Source organism: Hylobates moloch, unplaced genomic scaffold, assembly GCF_009828535.3.
Source record: "Hylobates moloch isolate HMO894 unplaced genomic scaffold, HMol_V3 SCAFFOLD_19, whole genome shotgun sequence".
NCBI lineage: Eukaryota > Metazoa > Chordata > Mammalia > Primates > Hylobatidae > Hylobates > Hylobates moloch.
The window spans coordinates 73,983,934-74,003,324 of NW_026652294.1; the positions used below are offsets into that span (position 1 = coordinate 73,983,934).

General features: G+C 42.4%; 3 protein-coding genes across 17 annotated transcripts in view; 2 read left to right on the top strand and 1 right to left on the bottom strand.

Annotated features, from left to right (window-relative positions):
- Window positions 1-2,724, top strand: part of AK3 (adenylate kinase 3) — a 64,676-nt gene extending 61,952 nt beyond the window's left edge. The window contains exon 5 of the mRNA XM_058431217.1: window positions 2,562-2,724. Within this exon, the coding sequence (XP_058287200.1) occupies window positions 2,562-2,667 (106 nt within the window). The 3' untranslated portion in view covers window positions 2,668-2,724. The remainder of the gene's footprint in view (window positions 1-2,561) is intronic.
- A 9,866-nt stretch (window positions 2,725-12,590) lies between these two features.
- The window catches only part of SPATA6L (spermatogenesis associated 6 like), a 252,007-nt gene continuing 245,206 nt past the window's right edge, over window positions 12,591-19,391 (top strand). For 9 of the 15 annotated variants that reach the window (XM_058431086.1, XM_058431087.1, XM_058431081.1 and 6 more), the window contains exons 1-2: window positions 12,942-13,149; window positions 17,334-17,471. In XM_058431086.1, the coding sequence (XP_058287069.1) occupies window positions 13,111-13,149; window positions 17,334-17,471 (177 nt within the window). In that variant the 5' untranslated portion in view covers window positions 12,942-13,110. The other 6 variants (XM_032138594.2, XM_058431088.1, XM_032138595.2 and 3 more) reach the window with 6 other exon arrangements.
- PLPP6 (phospholipid phosphatase 6) lies at window positions 13,955-17,096 on the bottom strand. The gene has a single exon (XM_032138597.2). The coding sequence runs from the start codon at window positions 17,079-17,081 to the stop codon at window positions 16,107-16,109; it is 975 nt and encodes a 324-aa protein (XP_031994488.1). The 5' UTR covers window positions 17,082-17,096; the 3' UTR covers window positions 13,955-16,106.

Consider the following 19,391-nt stretch of genomic DNA (forward strand, 5'->3'; position numbering starts at 1 on the left):
TATATTGTTATCTGGTGTTCCCTATACCGAAAACGGCGGGTCCTGGCCGCCGGGAGGTACTCGGACCAGGTGTCCCCTTTGCATGTTGCTTGAAAATTGCAACTCATTCCTTTACATTGACATTTAAACCAGTGATTCTAAGGCAGAGTTGAGACGGAGAGAGGAGAATTTTGAACAAGCGGAGCCAATTTTCCTCTCATTTCTAATTACAGGCAACAACAGAATTCTGCGAAACTTGGTTGGTTGCAGGAGTACACCAAAAATAAAGTACCGGAGCGAGCACGGCTTCAAAAAAATTAGCATAAGTACCGCTAGTAGCGAACGCATAAGAAGGGCTTCCTGTATGCCTACGTATCTTGTTTAAGCCTAAAGATATGTACTCTGTTTATCCCCTTTTTTTGAGAGAAGGAAATAGACCCAGCATGCCCGAGATCACACATTTTACAAGGAAGAGGTAGGATCCAGCCCCAGGGAGTTTAACTTCAAAACTTGCACCTTTAACAGTCAGGTCTTGCTGCCCTACTCATAAAGAGACCCAAATAAAAACAACATGACGCCATTTTTTTCCATGTATTTAGATTGGCAAACTTGTGAAGTCGCTTAATACCAGATGTGTACCAAGACGTAAGGAAATGACGTGAGAATGTCATTAGTGTAACCTTTTAAGAGGAGTAATTTGACAATATGAGAGGCTTGAGCGGATTGATTCAGCAATTTCACCACTAAGAAAGTATGCAACAATTATTTTTGCGCCAATATCCAAAGATTTACTACAAAGATTTCTGGCAGCAATTTTTGTGTGTGTGTGTGGCAAGAAAAAAAAAGCATTCTAACTGTCCATCGATAGAGGAACTTAAATTATGGAATATTAATACAACGGGATATTACCCGTTTTTAAAAAAGTAAATTGTATCTAAATATGCTAATATGTAAATACCTCCAAAAGGTATTGAGTTTTAAACAAAGCAACTTGCAGAATTAAACATATGCGTACGTATACAGAGAGAGGAGAAGAGAGAGGGATGGTATTTGTTTACGTGCGTGTGTGTGTGTGTGTGTGTGTGTGTGTGTGTGCAGAACCTTCCTGGAGGATATACAAGAAACTGTTAATGATTACCTCTGCTGGGTGAGCCTAGGAAGGAAAGCTTCTGAGGGTCTTTACTTTCCACATTTAGCTTCCCTGTACTATGCTGTTTGAATATTTTTCCAATGAATGTATACCATAATTATAGTATTATAACAGTACAAGATCATAACAGTACAAGATTACTATAAAATTAATTACAAATAAAAGCTGAGAACCACTTTTGTACCTAAACCTTTTGAATTTAGGGGTGAAAGTCACAGGAGAGACTGGAAAGGGAGGAAGAAAAGAAAAACATTTTTCTCTTTGCTTCCATGAAGCCACAAAGTTCTTTGAATAGTGCCTGGCATAAGGTAAGCCCTATATAAACGCTAATGCTGTTAGTTTTTCTCCTACCCCTTTCACTACTTCTCCTCAGTCTTCTTTCCTTCTAGCTGACCTCTAACTTTAGAGTTCCTCATGTTTTGGCCAGTGAGGAGAATCCTGTCTATTCCTGTGGCTTTAAATAACATCTGTGTATCTATAATTCTCAAATTGAAATCCAAGTCCTGACCTTACCCCTGTGCTCCAGACTCATGTCTACCCGCTGATTTGTCATCTCTTTTTGAATGTTTCATACACATCTTAAATTTAACACATCCAAACCCTTGATCTCACCCCCTTCCCCAAACTTCTTTGGGTCTTCTCCGTGTCAATCAATGGCATCACCATCCAGTCCAAAACCTAGAGTTCAGCCTTAGCTCCTCCCTCTCCTTTACCTCTCATACCAACAGCAAGTCCTGCTGTTTTTACCCCCAAATACATCTTGAATCTATGTTCTCTCCTGCTTTACTGCATACTCCCTAGGCCAGAACACTATGATTGCTTCTCAGAACTACTGCAATAGTCTTCCATGCTTCTGTTCCATTCTTGCTCCTTACAATCTCTTCATACTCTTGCCAGAGAGATTTTTAAAAAATACATAAATCATATCATGTCTCACCCCTGCTATATCAATTATATGCTTTCAATGCAAATAACTGAAACCCCAGCTAAAAGAAACCTAAACTATAAGGACATTTATTGTGTATTTAACAAAAACAATGATCCCAGGATAGGCTTAGCAGTTCGAAGATGTCATTAAAGATTCAGGTTCAGGCTAGGTGTGGTGGCTTACACCTGTAATCCCAGCACTTTGTGAGGCCAAGGCGAGTGGATCACTTGAGGCCAGGAGTTCGAGACTAGCCTGGCCAACATGGCAAAACCCCGTCTCTACTAAAAATAGAAAAATTAGCCAGACCTGGTGGTGCATGCCTGTAATCCCAGCTACCCGGGAGGTGGAGGTTGCAGTGAGCTGAGATCGCACCATTGCACTCCAGCCTGGGTGACAGAGCGAGACTGTGTCGCAAAAAAAAAAGAAAGAAAGAAAAAGAGTCAGTTTCTTTCAATCCCTATCCCTCCTCCCCAGCATCCTAAATCTGTTTACTTTCATCTTCAGGCTTGTTACATCATGGTTGCAGGATGGCTGCTACAGCTCTGGACATCACAGCAAAATATGGCAGAAGCTAAAGCAGGAAGAGAGAGAAGGAGGCAAAATAGCTTAATTCACTTGTGGCTCTCATATGAAGAATAAAGATATTTCCCGAAAACTTCTAGTGAAATCCTTATATCTTATTGGCCAGAACTGGCTTAAATAAATTATGATTTGTTGTCTGGAGCTGGATGCATTGCTACCTAAGCAAAACTGGAGTTCTGTTAGCAAGGAGGAAGAGTTTGTGGCAGTAAGGTAGGCAATCACATTCTCTGCCATAATTGATAAAGTTCCTGTGAAACCTAGTGGCAGCCTAATTCCTGAGTGTCGTTCCTTTCTTTCTTTCTTTTTTTTTTTTTGTTGAGATAGAGTCTCGCTCTGTCTCCCAGGCTGGAGTGCATGGACTGCAGTGGCGCCACCTCAGCTCACGGCAACCTCCACCTCCTGGGTTCAAGCGAGTCTCCTACCTCAGCCTCCCGAGTAGCTGGGATTACAGGTCTGCACCACCACACCCAGCTGATTTTTGTATTTTTAGTAGAGATGGGGTTTCACTATGTTGGCCCAGCTGGTCTTGAACTCCTGACCTCAGGTGATCCATTCGCCTCGGCCTCCCAAAGTGCTGGGATTACCGGTGTGCACCACTGCACCCGGCCCTGAGTGTCATTTCTTAAACCCTCTCCCTAACACCTTCCTTGCCCTTTCCCACCCCAAAATCTCTCTTGGACTCCTTTCAGTTCCTCAAACATGGCAGTTCCTTTCCTAACTCATGGCCCTTTCGAGTTGCTATTCCCTTTGCCTTTTCTCTTACTTTGAAAGGCTTGCTAGTGGTCAGGCTTTTCTTCTTAGATCTTAGACCAAATCTCATACTCTCAGGCCAATGTGGCCAGTGAGTCTAAATGAGGTTCTCATTTCTTCAACCTGTTCTATTTTACCACCTTCTATATTTCCTTTCTACTACTCATCATACTACTATTTTATGTTCACTTAGTTATTATGTTTCTTCCCCCAATAGAATGTAAGCTCCGTGAGAGCACAGATTGTTTCTTATTCACTCTTGTACTTACATGGCTCAGAAAAGTACCTGGCTTACAGTAGACAATAAATGTGGGCTGAATAAATGGATAGAGAATGAATGAATGGAAACAAGGATAAAAGAAAAGGTTAAATAAAGGCAGAAGATGGTGAGAAAGGAATAGAAAGAAGTATATTTTGGTAGGAGATAAGGAGTGGATATAATGATATCAGAAGTAGCCTCATCTTGAGCCATTGCTGACTTCAGGATCTGAATCCTGTGCCCTGGCATAGTAAACACTTATTTTTAGAAACAGTTCTTGCTGTGTTACCTAGGTTGGTCTCAAACTCCTGGGCTCAAGAGATCCTCCTGCCTCAGCCTCTCAAGTGGCTGGGATTACAGGCATGTACCACCAGGCCCAGCTCCAGTAGACACTTTTTAAACAAGTCTTGGAACTTAATCATACTCTTCTACTTTCTTATTTTGGATAATAAATAAAATTCCTTGGAAATTGCTTTGGGTCATAATTTGCCTATTACTCCCATGGACATAGAGCTAGCCAGCTGAAACTCAAAGGAGCAAATTAGGTTTTTTTCTGAGTAGAAATTACTTTTAAATGGAAAGACTATGTAGTCCAAAATGCCCAAGGGCAGCCCTTGTGGAAGGACTTGTGTTGCATCATTATGTAAGCATTGAGCCTACAAATGCCAGTAAATCAAAGCACAAGCCAAAGAGTAACATATGAGTCTGACTCATGAGCTCTAATAAAGTTGGGCGAAACAGAACCCATGTGTGGGTCCACATCCCAAATGACTTCAAGATTGTTAAAAGCTGTGCAATTGCAATTTGATTCCTTCCTTGGAAGATTCCTGGAAAATTCTTGAGAAGTGTGTATATGTAAAGAAATACTCAAATTGTCAGCTCCTGTTTTGGATATTCATGCAGAGATCACTATTATAATACAGCGCTGGCCGGGCGCAGTGGCTCATGCCTGTAATCCCAGCACTTTGGGAGGCCGAGGCAGGCAGATCATGAGGTCAGGAGATCGAGACCATCCTGGCTAACACAGTGAAACCCTGTCTACTAAAAATACAAAAAATTAGCTGGGCGTGGTGGCGGGCGCCTGTCGTCCCAGCTACTCGGGAGGCTGAGGCAGGAGAATGGCATGAACCCAGGAGGCGGAGCTTGCAGTGAGCCGAGATCGTGCCATTGCACTCTAGCCTGGGCAACAGAGCGAGACTCTGTCTGAAAAAAAAAAAACCAGCACTACTTTTTCCCCTTTAAGCGGATGTCCCTCTGAATTACTTGTAAAGTATTATTACACACCACAATAATTTTATCATCTCGTCTGCATTTGAGGTGAATAGATCCACTATATTTTCTCTTTCCAGTATGTGTAAGGCTTATATTGAAGGGAATTTTATATGTTAAAGTTTTTTTTAAATTGTTATTATGATTTTTTTTAAGAGACAAGATTGTGCTCTGTTACACAGGCTGGAGTGCTGTGGCAAGATGATAGCACACTGCAGCTTCTAACGTCTGGGCTCAAGGGATCCTCCCGTCTCAGCCGCCTGAATAGCTAGGATTACAAGTGCACGCTGCTATGCCCACCTAATTTTTTTTTAATGTAGACATGCGTTCTCACTGTGTTGTCCAGGCTGGTCTTGAACTCCTGACCTCAAGTAATCCTCTGGCCTCTGCCTCACAAAGCACTGGGATTACAGGTGTCAGCCACCATGCCCAGCCTCTTGTGAGTATTTTTTTAACACACAAAAGAATAAAATTACAGAAACCCCATTCATCCATCACCCACAGTCAATAATTATCAAGATTTTACAACATTTGCTTTATCTATTCCTTTTATTCATTGACTGGAATACTTAAAAGCAAAATCTTAGACGTTAAATCATTTTACCACTATATACCTTAATATATGTCTCTAAACAATGTTAATATTTGCCTTACATAAGCACAAGGGCATTATCATATATATAAAATGCCCATTTATCATATATATAGAAATTAATTGCTTGGTGTTATCTAATGCCCAAACCATAATCAAATTTCCCTGATAGGCTGGGCGTGGTGGCTCATGCCTGTAATCCCAGCTCTTTGAGAGGCCAACGCAGGCGGATCACCTGAGGTCAGGAGTTCGAGACTAGCCTGACCAACATGGAGAAACCCTGTCTCTACTAAAGTTACAAAAGATTAGCCGGGCGTGGTGGTGCATGCCTGTAATCCCATCTACTGGGGAGGGTGAGGCAGGAGAATCACTTGAACCCGGGAGGCGGAGGTTGCAATGAGCCAAGATTGCACCATCGCACTCCAGCCTGGGTAACAGGAGCGAAACTCTGTCTCAAAAAAAGAAAAAATTCCCTGATAGTCTCAAATATTACATTTGGTTTGTTTGAATTAATGTTCCAACAAAGTCCACATATTCCATTTGGTTATGAGGTCTCTTAAGTATCTTTTAATCTAGATCAGTTCCCTCACCTCTTCCTTTTTTTTTTTTTTTTTTTAAATGCCATTGACTTATTGCAGATTAACTGGGTTAGGGGTCTTAATAGAATGTCCCAGATTCTATTTATTTATTTATTTATTTATTTATTTATTTATTTATTTATAGATAGAGTTTCACTTTTGTTGCCCAGGCTGAAGTGCAATGGCAGGATCTCAGCTCACCGCAACTTCTGCCTCCCAGGTTCAAGCGATTCTTCTGCCTTAGCCTCTCGAGTAGCTGGAATTACAGGCATGCACCACCATGCCCAGCTAAGTTTTTTGCATATTTAGTAGAGACGGGGTTTCTCCATGTTGGTCAGGCTGATCTCGAGCTCCCGACCTCAGGTGATCCACCTGCCTTGGCCTCCCAAATTGTTGGGATTACAGATGTGAGCCACTGCGCCGGCTGTATTTATTCATTTATTTATTTGTTTGTTTACTTATTTATTTATTGAGACAAGGTCTCACTCTGTGGGCCAGGCTGGAGTGCATGGCACAATCATGGCTCACTGCAGCCTCGACCACCCAGGCTCAGGTGATCCTCCCACCTCAGCCTCTCAGGTAGCTGGGACTGCATGTATGTGCTGGAATGTCCCATGTTCTGTTATAAATATGTCTGCCTGCTTCCTTGTGTTGTCATTAACATGTTTTTCTATCCTCCATATTTCCTTTAAGTGAAGTTAACTCTAGAGCAATGCTGCCCATTAGAACTTTCTGTGATGATAGAAATATTCTGCCTGCATTATCTAATACCAGTAGCCACTGGCAACATACGGGTATGTGTGCTTTAAATGTGACTAATGCAAGTGAGGAACTGGATTTTAAACGTATTTAGTTGGCCGGGCACAGTGGCTCACACCTGTAATCCTAGCACTTTGGGAGGCCAAGGCGGGCGGATCACCTGAGGTCAGAAGTTCGAGACCAGCCTGGACAACAACCCCATCTCTGCTAAAAACACAAAAAATTAGCTGGGTGTGGCAGCGGGTGCCTGTAAACCCAGCTACTCAGGAGACTGAGGCAGGAGAATTGCTTGAACCCAGGAGGCAGAGGTTGCAGTCAGCCAAGATTGTGCCACTGCACCCCAGCCTGGGTGACAAGAGCGAGACTCCATCTCCAAATAAATAAATGTATTTAGTTTTAGTTCAGTTAGATAGCTATAAATGGCTACCATATTTTTATTATCGGACAGTGCAACTCTCAGTGTAGTTGATTAGATTCAACTACAACTTTCTTGGTAAACGTGCTTCATAGGTACTTCCTATGAATCACGTAGGGAAGCATATAATGTACCTATAATGATGCAGAGTGGGGCTGGAATTGATCAGTGAATTCATATGGTGACAGCCAGATTCTGCTAATGTAAAGTTTGCCTAAAGGATATTAACATTAATATATATAAATTACATATGTGTATCTATGTATGTATGTATATATGTATGTGTATATATGTATGTATGTATATATGTGTGCATATATATGTATGTATATATGTATATACACACTTCATCTTTTTTATTTATGTATTTTTTGAGATGGAGTCTCGCTCTGTTGCCCAGGGAGGAGTGCAGTGGCGCGATCTCAGCTCACTGCAACCTCTATCTCCCGGGTTCAAGCGATTATCCTGCCTCAGCCTCCCAAGTAGCTGGGATTACAGGCGTGTGCCACCACACCCCACTAATTTTTGTATTTTTAGTAGAGGCAGGGTTTCGCTTGTTGTCCAGGTTGGTCTTGAACTCCTGACCTCAGGTGATCCACCCACCTCAGCCTCCCAAAGTGCTGGGATTACAGGCGTGAGCCACTGCGCCCTGCTATACTTCATCTTTATGCAGTTTGTTAGAACCAAGGAAAGAACTCAGTGTAGTTCATTGAGCTTTCTCATACATACAAAAGTGAGAAAGGTAGAACTTTCTTCTCTGTATATCAGAGTTTGAGAAAACTAAACTATTACAGAAAATTTTAGAGAAAGACTTTGGAGAAGGCCAAATATAAGACAATTATTTCTTGGTTCTTGAGACTGGGCCCATGCTTTAAAAGAAATAAAAAATCTGTGACCTGGAAATGCACTACTACTGAAATAATCCAGATCATTTCATGTTCTTGGGTGTTTTTTCGTTTTTGTGTTTCTTCCTTTTCAGGCATTTCTTACAAATGCAAATGACTAACTCACTTTGGAAACTCAGTCTGCTGGTGTTATTCATACTTGCTAATGAATAATTCACTGCTCAAAAGATTGTAGGGCCTGACAAATGAGTCTGTTGAGTCCAGACATAAACAAATGGCTTAGAACGGGACTTTGAGGGTCTTTTTTTTAAATCACTTATGAAATACAGCTGTCCTTTTGCTCTAGTAAGGGAGTATGGATATGATGGAGAGAACGGGCTACCTTGTCTGATAACCCAGGTAGCATTTCTTTATGCTGTAGATGGGGAACCGATGGCAGGAAGAGGAGTCAGCATGCACTGAACAGTGCTGTAAAACCTGACTTGACTAACATTTCCCCTTTCAGAGTATGAAAGCTACAGACTCTTTTCCTGGAAAAATGCATGTATGCACATGTAGGAAATGTTGCCTATCATTTCAGGACGTTGAAGACCCCTGAGATAGCCAGGAATCACAGGATAAGAAGCCCTGCACTGGAAGCAGAAGTGGCAGACACACTTGCATGGATATTTTTATGGCATGCAGTATATAGGATATAGCTCTAAAAGCTGAGGAAGCCAGTTCCTGCTCCTTTCTATATGCCCAGACCAATCCTTTCTATTATTTTACATTTTCTACTTGTTTTAATGTGGTTTTTTTTTTGGATTAAATAATGAAAGTACTTGGCAAAAATATACTTTTTAAGTACCTATAGATATTCAATGAAAAATAACTTCCTCTCTGCCTCCCTAGCCCGGGTCCCTCCCCAGAGGCACACATTAATAGCAGCTTCTAGCATATCTTTTCAGGGATATTCTAAGCATATATGTAGATACAATATTCTCCTTCTCTCCCAAATGGCAGCACACTGTATACATTTTTTATGCCTTTTTTTTTTCTTGGCTCTATATTGTAGAGACTATTTACTGTTAGAATATATAGCTCTGTCTGCCTCATTCTTTTTCCATGCTGCATAATATTCCATCACATGGCTAAACCATATCTGATTTAATCTGATCTTACCTAATGAACATTTAGTTGGTTTCCAGCATTTTTTCAACTAGAAATAATTGTGTACCATATGTTTTGGTGAAAGTAAACCCATGGGATAAATTCTTAGCAGAATTGCTGAGTCAAATTAAACATTTTGATAGACATTATCAAATTGCTCTCCAGATAAGTTATATGTGGTAGGCAGAATAATGGCCCCCAAAGATATCCACGTTGTAATCCTGGAACCTGTGCATATGTTACCTTACATGGTAAAGGGGAAATTAAGGTTGTAGATGGAATTAAGGTTGCTAATCAGCTGACCTTAAATTAGGGAAATTATCCTGGATTATCTGAGTGTTTCACAAAGGTGCAGTCACAAAGATCCTTAAAAGTGAAAGGGAGGCCAGGCACGGTGGCTCATGCCTGTAATCCCAGCACTTTGGGAGGCCGAGGCAGGTGTATTACTCGAGATCAGGAGTTCAGGACCAGCCTGGCCAATATGATGAAACCCTGTCTCTACAAAAAACACAAAAATTAGCCGGGCATGGTGGTGCGTGCCTGTACTCCCAGCTACTCAGGAGGCTGAGGCAGAAGAATCCCTTAAACCTGGGAGGCGGAGGTTGCAGTGAGCTGAGATCGCTCTACTGCACTCCAGTCTGGGTGACAGAGTGAGACAGTCTCAAAAAAAAAAAAAAAAAAAAATGAAAGGGAGAACCAGAGAGATGGCAGCATGAGAAGGACTTGGCTCTATGTAGCCAGTTTTGAACATGAAAGAAGGGAACTTTAAGCCAAGGAATATGAGCAACCTCTGGAAAAGCAAGAGAACAGAAAGGCAAGGAATGCAGCCCTGCTGGCACCTTGATTTTAGCCCAGTGAGATCTGTGTTGGACTTCTCACAAAATTAAATAATAAATTTGTCTTGCTTTAAGCCCCTAAATTTCTTAAGCGGCCATAGAAAACGAATACATTGTATGTATTTACACTCCCATCAACGTGTTTTCCCATACCCTTCCCACTAGTGCTGTCTCTTTAATAGTTTCTTCCTTTCATATGAATACACTTATTATTTGAAATATTTTTGATTTTTGTCTTATAATTAATTTTTTTTTAGTTAAAAAAATCTCAGCCATAATTATCTGTTATATTCTTGTTCTTTGTTAATTTACTCTTTGGAAAATCCCCATTTGGGGCATGTTTCATTTTCTTGTCTGGGGCCAGGATGTGAACAGGATGTGCTGCTGTATCATTTCTGCAATGCTGATGTCACTGCTGGCCAAGCTGCACTGCAGACACTCTCTGGAAATAGCGGTTGTTCATTGAAATCTGTTTGCTGCAACCAAGAGGTACCTACCCAGGTAATAAAGCCTTTCTCTTGAAGTGGTGACAGTCCAATCCTTAAAAGGCTTTGTTGGCCCCCGGCAGAGGTGGACAGCCTCAGTGATAAATAACTTTGCAAGATGAGTGAGAGGCGCTGGGTGTGTAGCAACTGCCACATCTCCACAGCCCCTGAGAGCCTCAGGTAACCATGGTGTGGACAATTAGGAGAGTGTGAAGTATCCCCATCAACTCATTTAATATCACCATAGCAGATTAGCAGAAGTAGCTGTGCTTGGTCCTTTCTAAGATTTCTTTTACCCCATGTGATGGGACCTCTCTTTATCCATGTACATTATCCCCCACAGATTGGCTTGACCATCTCTGCATTTAATATGCAAAAATATTTATTATCTTCTATCCTATTTAGGGTATAAACACTTAGCAATGCAGAATTTACAGATTATGGAGACAAATAGTAATCAACAGTCACAGGAACAAATGTAAAACTGCTATTATGGCAGTTGCTGCAAAGAGGAGATACATATATTTATATGTATGATATAAGATATGATATTGAGATTCCACCTTGTCAGGGGCAGCAGAAGAGAGGTCTTGGTGAGGTATGTAAATCTGTATACATGTGTTAATCAATATCTGCAATGGATGACACTCTAAGTAAAGGGTATAGAGTGAGGAAAGCAAAGGACCTAGAAACATTGCTTAGCTAGACAGAGGAGGATAAACAGACAAAGAAAGAATGGCCAGAAAGTTGGAGGGAAACCAGAAGAGAGCTGTGCCCTAGCAGCCAAGCAAGGCACACATGTTAGATCAAGAGTTAAGACTAAGAAGAGCACAGAATGGAACATTGTGTCTCTAGAGATCAACAGGATGTCTATATTGCAGACCCAGTGATGTGGTAGGGCACACCTGGATTCAAATGTGCCTGCTCCCTTATTAGGTCTGTGGCTTTTAGGAAAAGGCTGTCTAGCTTCAGATTCTGCATCTGTAAAATAGGGATAATATCTCCCTGATAGAGTTATTGTAGGGATGAGATGAATTAGCATACGCAATGTGCCTAGCACTTTGCAGATCCTCAATAAAGACTGATTCTTCTCTCCCAGTACAACTCTGGCTATTTATTAATTTGTTTTGCTTGTCACTCTCCTTGATTCTTAGCATTGGTGTTGGTGACCTACCTGTTAGGATCATCACAGGTCCTGTCCCACATCACTCTGGGTGTCAGCAAGTTATGAGTGACAAATCAATGATCTGGACACTATAGGTAGCCAGATGCCCACCTGTGTCTCTTGGTATGCAGAGAGACACAGCACTAGGAACTGGATAAGGATACAATATGCCCTTCTTCATCATACCAAGTTTTTCCCTTCCAGGGAGATAAACTCCAGTTACCAAAATGAATACCTAATCTTGTCTTGACTATCCTTCTGCACTATTTCCAATTGTATAACTCTCTAATGCAAAATATTAGTAATAAATGACTGAACATAATTTAGGATTTTTAATTTTTTTTCAGAGACAGCATTGGCCTTCCTAGATTTTTTGGATTTCTAGAAGGAGCCACTACCTGCTCCTTTCCTTCATTTTTGTCTATTAGATATAGTGAATGTCCCCTACTCATTCAGAACTCTTGCTCTGCCCACCACCTCTGACAGTTTTTACAGTGTAACTCTGGTTTTGGCAAATACAATAACTACCCATTGGGCTACTCAATGCTTGCCTTAAACTAAACCCCAGAAAAGGCTGGACACCGTTATGGAAAGACTGACATATTTCTATTGCTGCTAACAGGGGATACGTAACTTTTAAATATGTTTAAGAATTAACCTTATATTTCTAATTAGCACACGTTTGTTATTGACGGTGGCCATGTTTTCCGAAGCAAACATAACATTTAATAAGCAAAAGAGTATTTTTAGGAGCAGGTAACTATATTAAATGAGAATTGTTACAGAAACTACAAGGCTTGGGGTCGTGCAGCTACTAAACAGGTGTACTATTTAAATTATAACAGACCTACGATCTCATTCTACTTTCAGAATGGAAACGGTACACATTTTAACATGGTAATTGGGGATAGCAGGACCTGATGGAAAGAAATCTGGGATTGTTAGCATTTCTCTATCCGCCTACCACGCCAGACAGGGCCAGTCTCTCTGGTTGGGGGCACTGCGTGGGCAACAGCGACCGCGCCTCCAAGCGGCGCACAGGGAGTGCGCGCGTCTGCGCTGGGGCCTCGCGCGCGTTCCACGATGAAGACTGCGCGTTTGAGTGTCCCTGGCAACGCCACGCTTCCGCCTTCTGGAAGCCTGCACTCCAGCTTGTGAGAGTGCTGCACTCCCGCACTCCAGAGCGTGAGAGACCCGTCCTGGTGGGAGGGACCTGGGCTGGGGGGGACGGTGGGGGAAAAAGGGGGTGGGACTGGGAAAGCTTCTGGGAACATTTGCTCTAGGGATTCAGCTAAACTAAGAAAAATTGGTCCAAGGCTCGGCACAAAAGGATCTTTTCATTCCAGTCCTTTCGCCCACGCAGGGAACGATGCCTCTGGAGGTGGTGGTGGAGCTGCAGATCCGGGCGGTAAGAGATCGATGAACTCCCCCCTCCTTAACCTCAAGTCGGACTCTAAATAGTCTCAGGTGGTTTTCAACAACTCTTCCCCCACATCCCCCACTTACCACAAACACATCATTATCTTCTGGGACAGATCGTACCTTTGTCCTTAAGATTCTCCATATTGGTTTTCCCTGACTTCCTAACCTTTAATTCAGCTCCACCTGTTCCCACTTTTTTTTTTTTTTTTTCTGTTTTAAAGCTAACATGTTTCTTATCTTTATCATGAATTTTTAAATTCTTTTCAAACAACCCTGCATTAAGTCCAGGTAGGATTTATTTTCTTCTCCTAGATAAAGATTTGTGAAAGGATTTTAAACTTCTTTAAATAACCAGGGAATAATTTAAAAAAGCTCCATCACTTCCTGATTATTTGCCAACTCTATGAACCAATCGGATATTTTCTAGGCTATTTCCCCTTAGTGATGGCTCTGGCTTGCTAATTCCAAAAGGGAAGTCAATCAACAAATATTTTGTAATTACCAAATCTTTCCTAAGTGAAGTGCTGTGGCAGAGTGACTCCATGGTTTCTACTTGGGGGTCTGTCATTCCCTCTTATTTCAGTTTCCATTTTCCAATCCTTCCATGTAGGTAGTAACAGAATGTCATGCCGCTTTTCCTCTAGGGGCTTTTTCTACTGGCTATGATTACAAGCACAATGGTAACAAGAAATTGTCATGGAATCTGGTTGGCCTCCATACAATCGGCAAATGCTGTGGTTTCATCATACATGTGGGTGTGAAAGGTGATCAGAATTTCCTGGATTTGTCCCACTTTGCTGACAGCAAATACGGCTAGACCATATTAGTCATGCTATACCAGTTTTTAGCTCTAAAAATTGTGCAGGAAGAAGGAACTCTTGAGAAGCTAAGTGATAAATCTGTCTCCCTCCTCATCAAGGCAAAAATTAAGCAAGTTTTCATCTCACTTCATTCACCATTATTGGTTAATTTTATTTTGATTTTTAAAAGGCATTCTTCAGTGTACAATTAACAAAGAAATCAGTTTTCTACTCTACTGTACTTAGGATGCTTCAAAAACATCAGGTGAAATGATCTGTGCTTTAGAAAACTCAGGCTCCAGCAACTAAAACAGGGAATTCCAAAATTGTAATTACGAACCAGATGGTAAGCCTAATTTCATGCCCCTAATATTCAGATTTGTGGACACTGCAAGAGGAAATATCATTTGCTTCCAAATATCTGGCTTGAATATTGCTGCAGTTAAAACAAAGGATCTCGCTAAGGTTAAACAACAAACCCAAACCACTTAGAGCTTCACAGTTTAGCTGCTTTAGCAAGTGAAGAGGTAGTCGGTGTTCAGGATGTTGTGGGAATGCAAATGATTTGATTTTGAGGCATGGCTGTGCCTTTTTCAGTGAGCCCCTCACTCTGAACAAGCTCATGCTTTCACTCAATCAAAACCTACTTATCACAGCCATTCTCCAGGTTCCGAACCTCAGTATGGCAGATCAAAGTCCATAATAATTTATATTTATAAATGCCAAAATAGTCATTAAGATTATCTGAGGACATCACTTCCATAGGTAATTTAAAGGATTTCTTTTCAGGTAGAGCAGCACTTAAAGCAAATACCTTCTCCAGTCTTTCTGGGTCAAAGAATAAAGCAGAGTCCACCCTGCGTTTGATGGTCTTTGGTCTTATGATTTGGGGAGGCACCATGGATGAACAGCTTTAAATGTAAAGGTCAATGTAAACAGAAATTTTGGAGTTTTATCTTGTGCCTGGTATAGCAGCAGACTCCCATGATGAATTTCAAGTTAAATACTGTTACCTAAAATGTGCTGTACCTCAGAAAACGGAATTCCATGTGAAAAACTGTAGCATACAGGTATACACGAGAAAGCTTACATTCTTGCATTGAGAAGACGTTCTTTTTCCCCATTTTATTACCCTGATAGAGGAGCATTATTCTTTATTCAGTGGAGATGACTGGCAGCAGGGCCCCATCTCCTGTCATACTGGTCACTGGCATAATACATGGTCAGCCTATTCCTAAACTTTCAGTTCCTCTGACTTTCCCCAGCAACTTAGTTTCTCTGCCCTCTCTCATGCCATGGTAGGTTGTAAACAGAAACAAGCATGGGGCCATGTCCCATTCTTCCTTTTCTATGAGCATCTTAGATATGCCGACCTTTTAAGTGATTCCTCTTTAAGCAAGTTCTTGGCTTTTTCTCTGAATGCTAAAAGACAGTTAGGGAGTAGTGGGAAATACATACAGACCTTTTGAGGGATGGAGGGAGAGGAGAGAAAGACAAGTACTATAATCTCTTTTCCCACTACCCGATCCAGAAATATGGATAGAGATAATAAATTAAAGAGATAATAAAGTAAAAAAGCTTACCAAGAAAATCAGGATTAAGAAGAAATCTCCCAACTGTGGCAACAGATCTTCAGGGAATAAACTAGAAAAACCTATGTCTTGGACTTTAAAAATACTGTTTAAAATCTACCTCAGGGAAAGGACTAGGATTAGTACATGGCCTATCTGCATGTATATTTACAGAATGAACATCATGTTTCTTTCTCAAAGTTCAGTTTACAAGTGATATGTTGATTTAGGGATTACCACAAAACACAAATCTTACTGATACCAACTTTTAACAGCAACAGTATAACCACCTCAGCTTGTTTTCTTTGCAGTTGTCCTGGAGACATAAACAGTTGTTGAATAAATATACAATAGAGGATTTTTTGGGTTTTTTTGCTATCCCTAAAATGGCTGTTCAGTAATGGCCAGCGTGTGCTCCGGCCTAGCAGCACATCAAGATGATAGCACAGCTGAAATCCCAAAGGAAGCCTGAAATGCCCAAGAGGGACAAGCGGGATGGCTGCTGGTTTAGGTTGGCATCATCGAATGTGGAAACCTTCAGACTTCCTGGTGCCATAATCAATGAGATGGCGTCATCGTTGACTCCACAGTAAAAAGAGGACCGGAGCATTATGGGGTGAGAGCCAGCAATAGTCCACGATGCTGTACTGTATGTAGCCCAGAAAAAAGCCAAAAGCCACGTCGGTGACATTGTGCCGCCCCAGCATAACCCTGGAGAGGCCCAAGACGAAGGCCCACAGAACCACCAGCACCCTCAGTGGAATGGCCAGCACCAGGTGGTTCAGGATGAACCTCGACATCAGGGCGGCCCTTGTGGCATGGCCCGAGGGGAAGGAGTACTTGTCCACCGAGAGAGTGACAAACATGTCCATCTGGTTGTGGGCCGGGCGGCGCCTGCGGACCAGCCCTTTGATCAAGGCCACCAGCAGCAGGTCCAACAGCAGGGCGAAGAGCAGGTTCATCAGCACCTCGCGCCCGGCCCAGCTGTCGCTCCTGCACAGGCAGTAGAGGGTGCCCAGCAGCCAGGGGATGCCGTGTCCCGAGATCTCCAGCAGCTTCATAAGGGGTCGCACGCTGCCCCACGACGAGCTCTCTCCCGCGCACACCCCCAGCTTCTTGGACAGCCACAGGTCGATGGCCAGCAGGGAGCGCAGGGCGATGCCCAGGAAGGACGGGTTCAAGTCCATGCGGTCCTCCTCGGTCAGCGGAGGCGCGGGCGACTGCGAGGGGCCCGCCGCGGCCAGGGGGAAGGAGCCGCGGCGGTGCACTGGGCTCTCCGACGCACGGAGCCGGGCGCAGGTGGGGTCCACGCCCGTAGCGCGGCTGCTGAGCAGGGACTGGAACTCAAACCTGCTGCCGCCGCCACCGCCGCCATGGGCTGGGCTGCCGGGGCTGCTGCTGCTGCTCGAAGCGGAGACGCCCAGCGGCCGTCCCTCGACGCTCCTCCGGGGACTTGGCATCGCGGCTGGCGTCCCGGACCCCGGGACCTGGCCGGACCAAACAGAGGCTTCCCGGCCCTGCAGCCTCTTCCGCTTCCGCACTACCATCCCGGAGGGGCGGGGAGAGGAGCCGGCGAGAGCGCGACTGTGACACCTGGTGGAGACGTGGGAGGGAATTGGAATTTCCAATGTGAGGAGAGCAGAGGGGAGGATGTTGGCCTTGGGAGGTACAGGTGAGGGAGTGAGGTGATTCGGAAAATGTCAGTGCCTGTAGGAGCTTAAGAGAAATAGAGCCCCGTGTAACAAAACAAAGCAAAGCCTGTTTTCTCTCTCTTGTTTGTTGTTTTCTTTCTTTTTAAGATTTCTTGCCCAGGAGTGTTCCTGCCTGGCAAACAAGATGTGTACCTCGGGGTCTACCTCCTGAATCAGTACCTGGAGACAAACAGCTTTCCCTCTGCGTTCCCCATTATGATTCAGCAGAGCATGAGATTTGAAAAGGTGATCTTGACTTTCTCATTGGCTTTTGTTGTCTAAAGATAACCTAAGAGTTCTTATAAAGAACACAGTTCTTACAGCGTTATTTTGTAAATTTCCTTTTTAAAAAAATTATCCGAAAGCACTTCAGCACAATGCCAAACCGCAGTCGGCCTTGAAGCAAAACCACAGTTGGAACACTTGCTTTTGTAATGCAGGTCTGAGCCAAGTTCTGTCAATCTAGTGCTAAATACCCTGGTTGATGTTTCCTATTCTTGGAACTCCCATGGCATTTTTTAACTGGAGCAAAGAGAGCATTTCTGAATGTTTTTGGAGTTGTTAGAGGTAGTTGCATTACATTTATGAAAGGGATTATTAATAAACTGTGGACCTTAGAAAAACCTGTATTAGACCAAGAAAAATAATGAAAAAAAAATGAAATTAGTTAAATCCTGTAACTAAAATCCTGTAACAAAAAGACTGTTCGGATTTACTGTTTCCGCAGATCATACCTAGATTATTTAGCTACAGTGATAAAGGCTAGATTCCATTCTGGTGAATAACATGGTCATATAAATAGTCAAAACATTACCAGCCTTCTTCACACTAAACTATTTCGTAGAGTATTGATGTTATTACTATGTCATCACTGACAATCTCTTAACATTTTTGTTTTGGAATTTGGAGATGGAATCAGTTTTAACCTTAATAAGTCTAATGATTTTGCCCCAAACAATGTCACTGAAGGAGATCTGGGAAGAAGGAAGGCTACAGAGTACAGCGTGTCACTTTTTTTTTTTTAAATTATACTTTAAGTTCCAGGGTACCTATGCACAACGTGCTGGTTTGTTATATATGTATACATGTGCCATGTTGGTGTGCTGCACCCATTAACTCATCATTCCCCCCACCCAATGACAGGCCCCGGTGTGTGATGTTCCGCACCCTGTGTCCAAGTGTTCTCATTGTTCAATTCCCACCTATGAGTGAGAACATGTGGTGTTTGGTTTTCTGTCCTTGCGATAGTTTGCTGAGAATGATGGTTTCCAGCATCATCCATGTCCCTACAAAGGACAGGAACTCATCCTTTTTTTATGGCTGCATAGTATTCCATGGTGTATATGTGCCACATTTTCTTAATCCAGTCTATCACTGATGGACATTTGGGGTGATTCCAAGTCTTTGCTATTGTGAATAGTGCCGCAATAAACATACGTGTGTGTGTGTCTTTATAGTAGCATGATTTATAATCCTTTGGGTATATACCCAGTATTGGGATTGCTCAGTCAAATGGTATTTCTAGGTCTAGATCCTTGAGGAATTGCCACACTGTCTTCCACATGGGTTGAACTAGTTTACAGTCCCACCAACAGTGCAAAGGTGTTCCTGTTTCTTCACATTCTCTCCAACACCTGTTGTTTCCTGACTTTTTAGTGATCACCATTCTAACTGTGTGAGATGGTATCTCATTGTGGTTTTGATTTGCATTTCTCTGATGACCAGTGATGATGAGCATTTTTTCATGTGTCTGTTGGCTGCATAAATGTCTTCTTTTGAGAAGTGTCTGTTCATATCCTTTGCCCACTTTTTGATGGGCTTGTTTAATTTTTTCTTGTAAATTTGTTTAAATTCTTTGTAGATTCTGGATATTAGCCCTTTGTCAGATGGGTAGATTGCAAAAATTTTGTCCCATTCCGTAGGTTGCCTGTTCACTCTGATGGTAGTTTCTTTTGCTGTGCAGAAGCTCTTTAGTTTAATGAGATCCCATTTGTCAATTTTGGCTTTTGTTGCCATTGCTTTTGGTGTTTTAGTCATGAAGTCCTTGCCCATGCCTATGTCCTGAATGGTATTGCCTAGGTTTTCTTCTAGGGTTTTTATGGTTTTAGGTCTAACATTTAAGTCTTTAATCCATCTTGAATTAATTTTTGTATAAGGTGTAAGGAA

What these genes read in the sequence shown, in the direction of transcription:
- PLPP6 (XM_032138597.2), bottom strand. Translation starts at nt 17,081, where the DNA reads ATGGTAGTGCGGAAGCGGAAGAGGCTGCAGGGCCGGGAAGCCTCTGTT.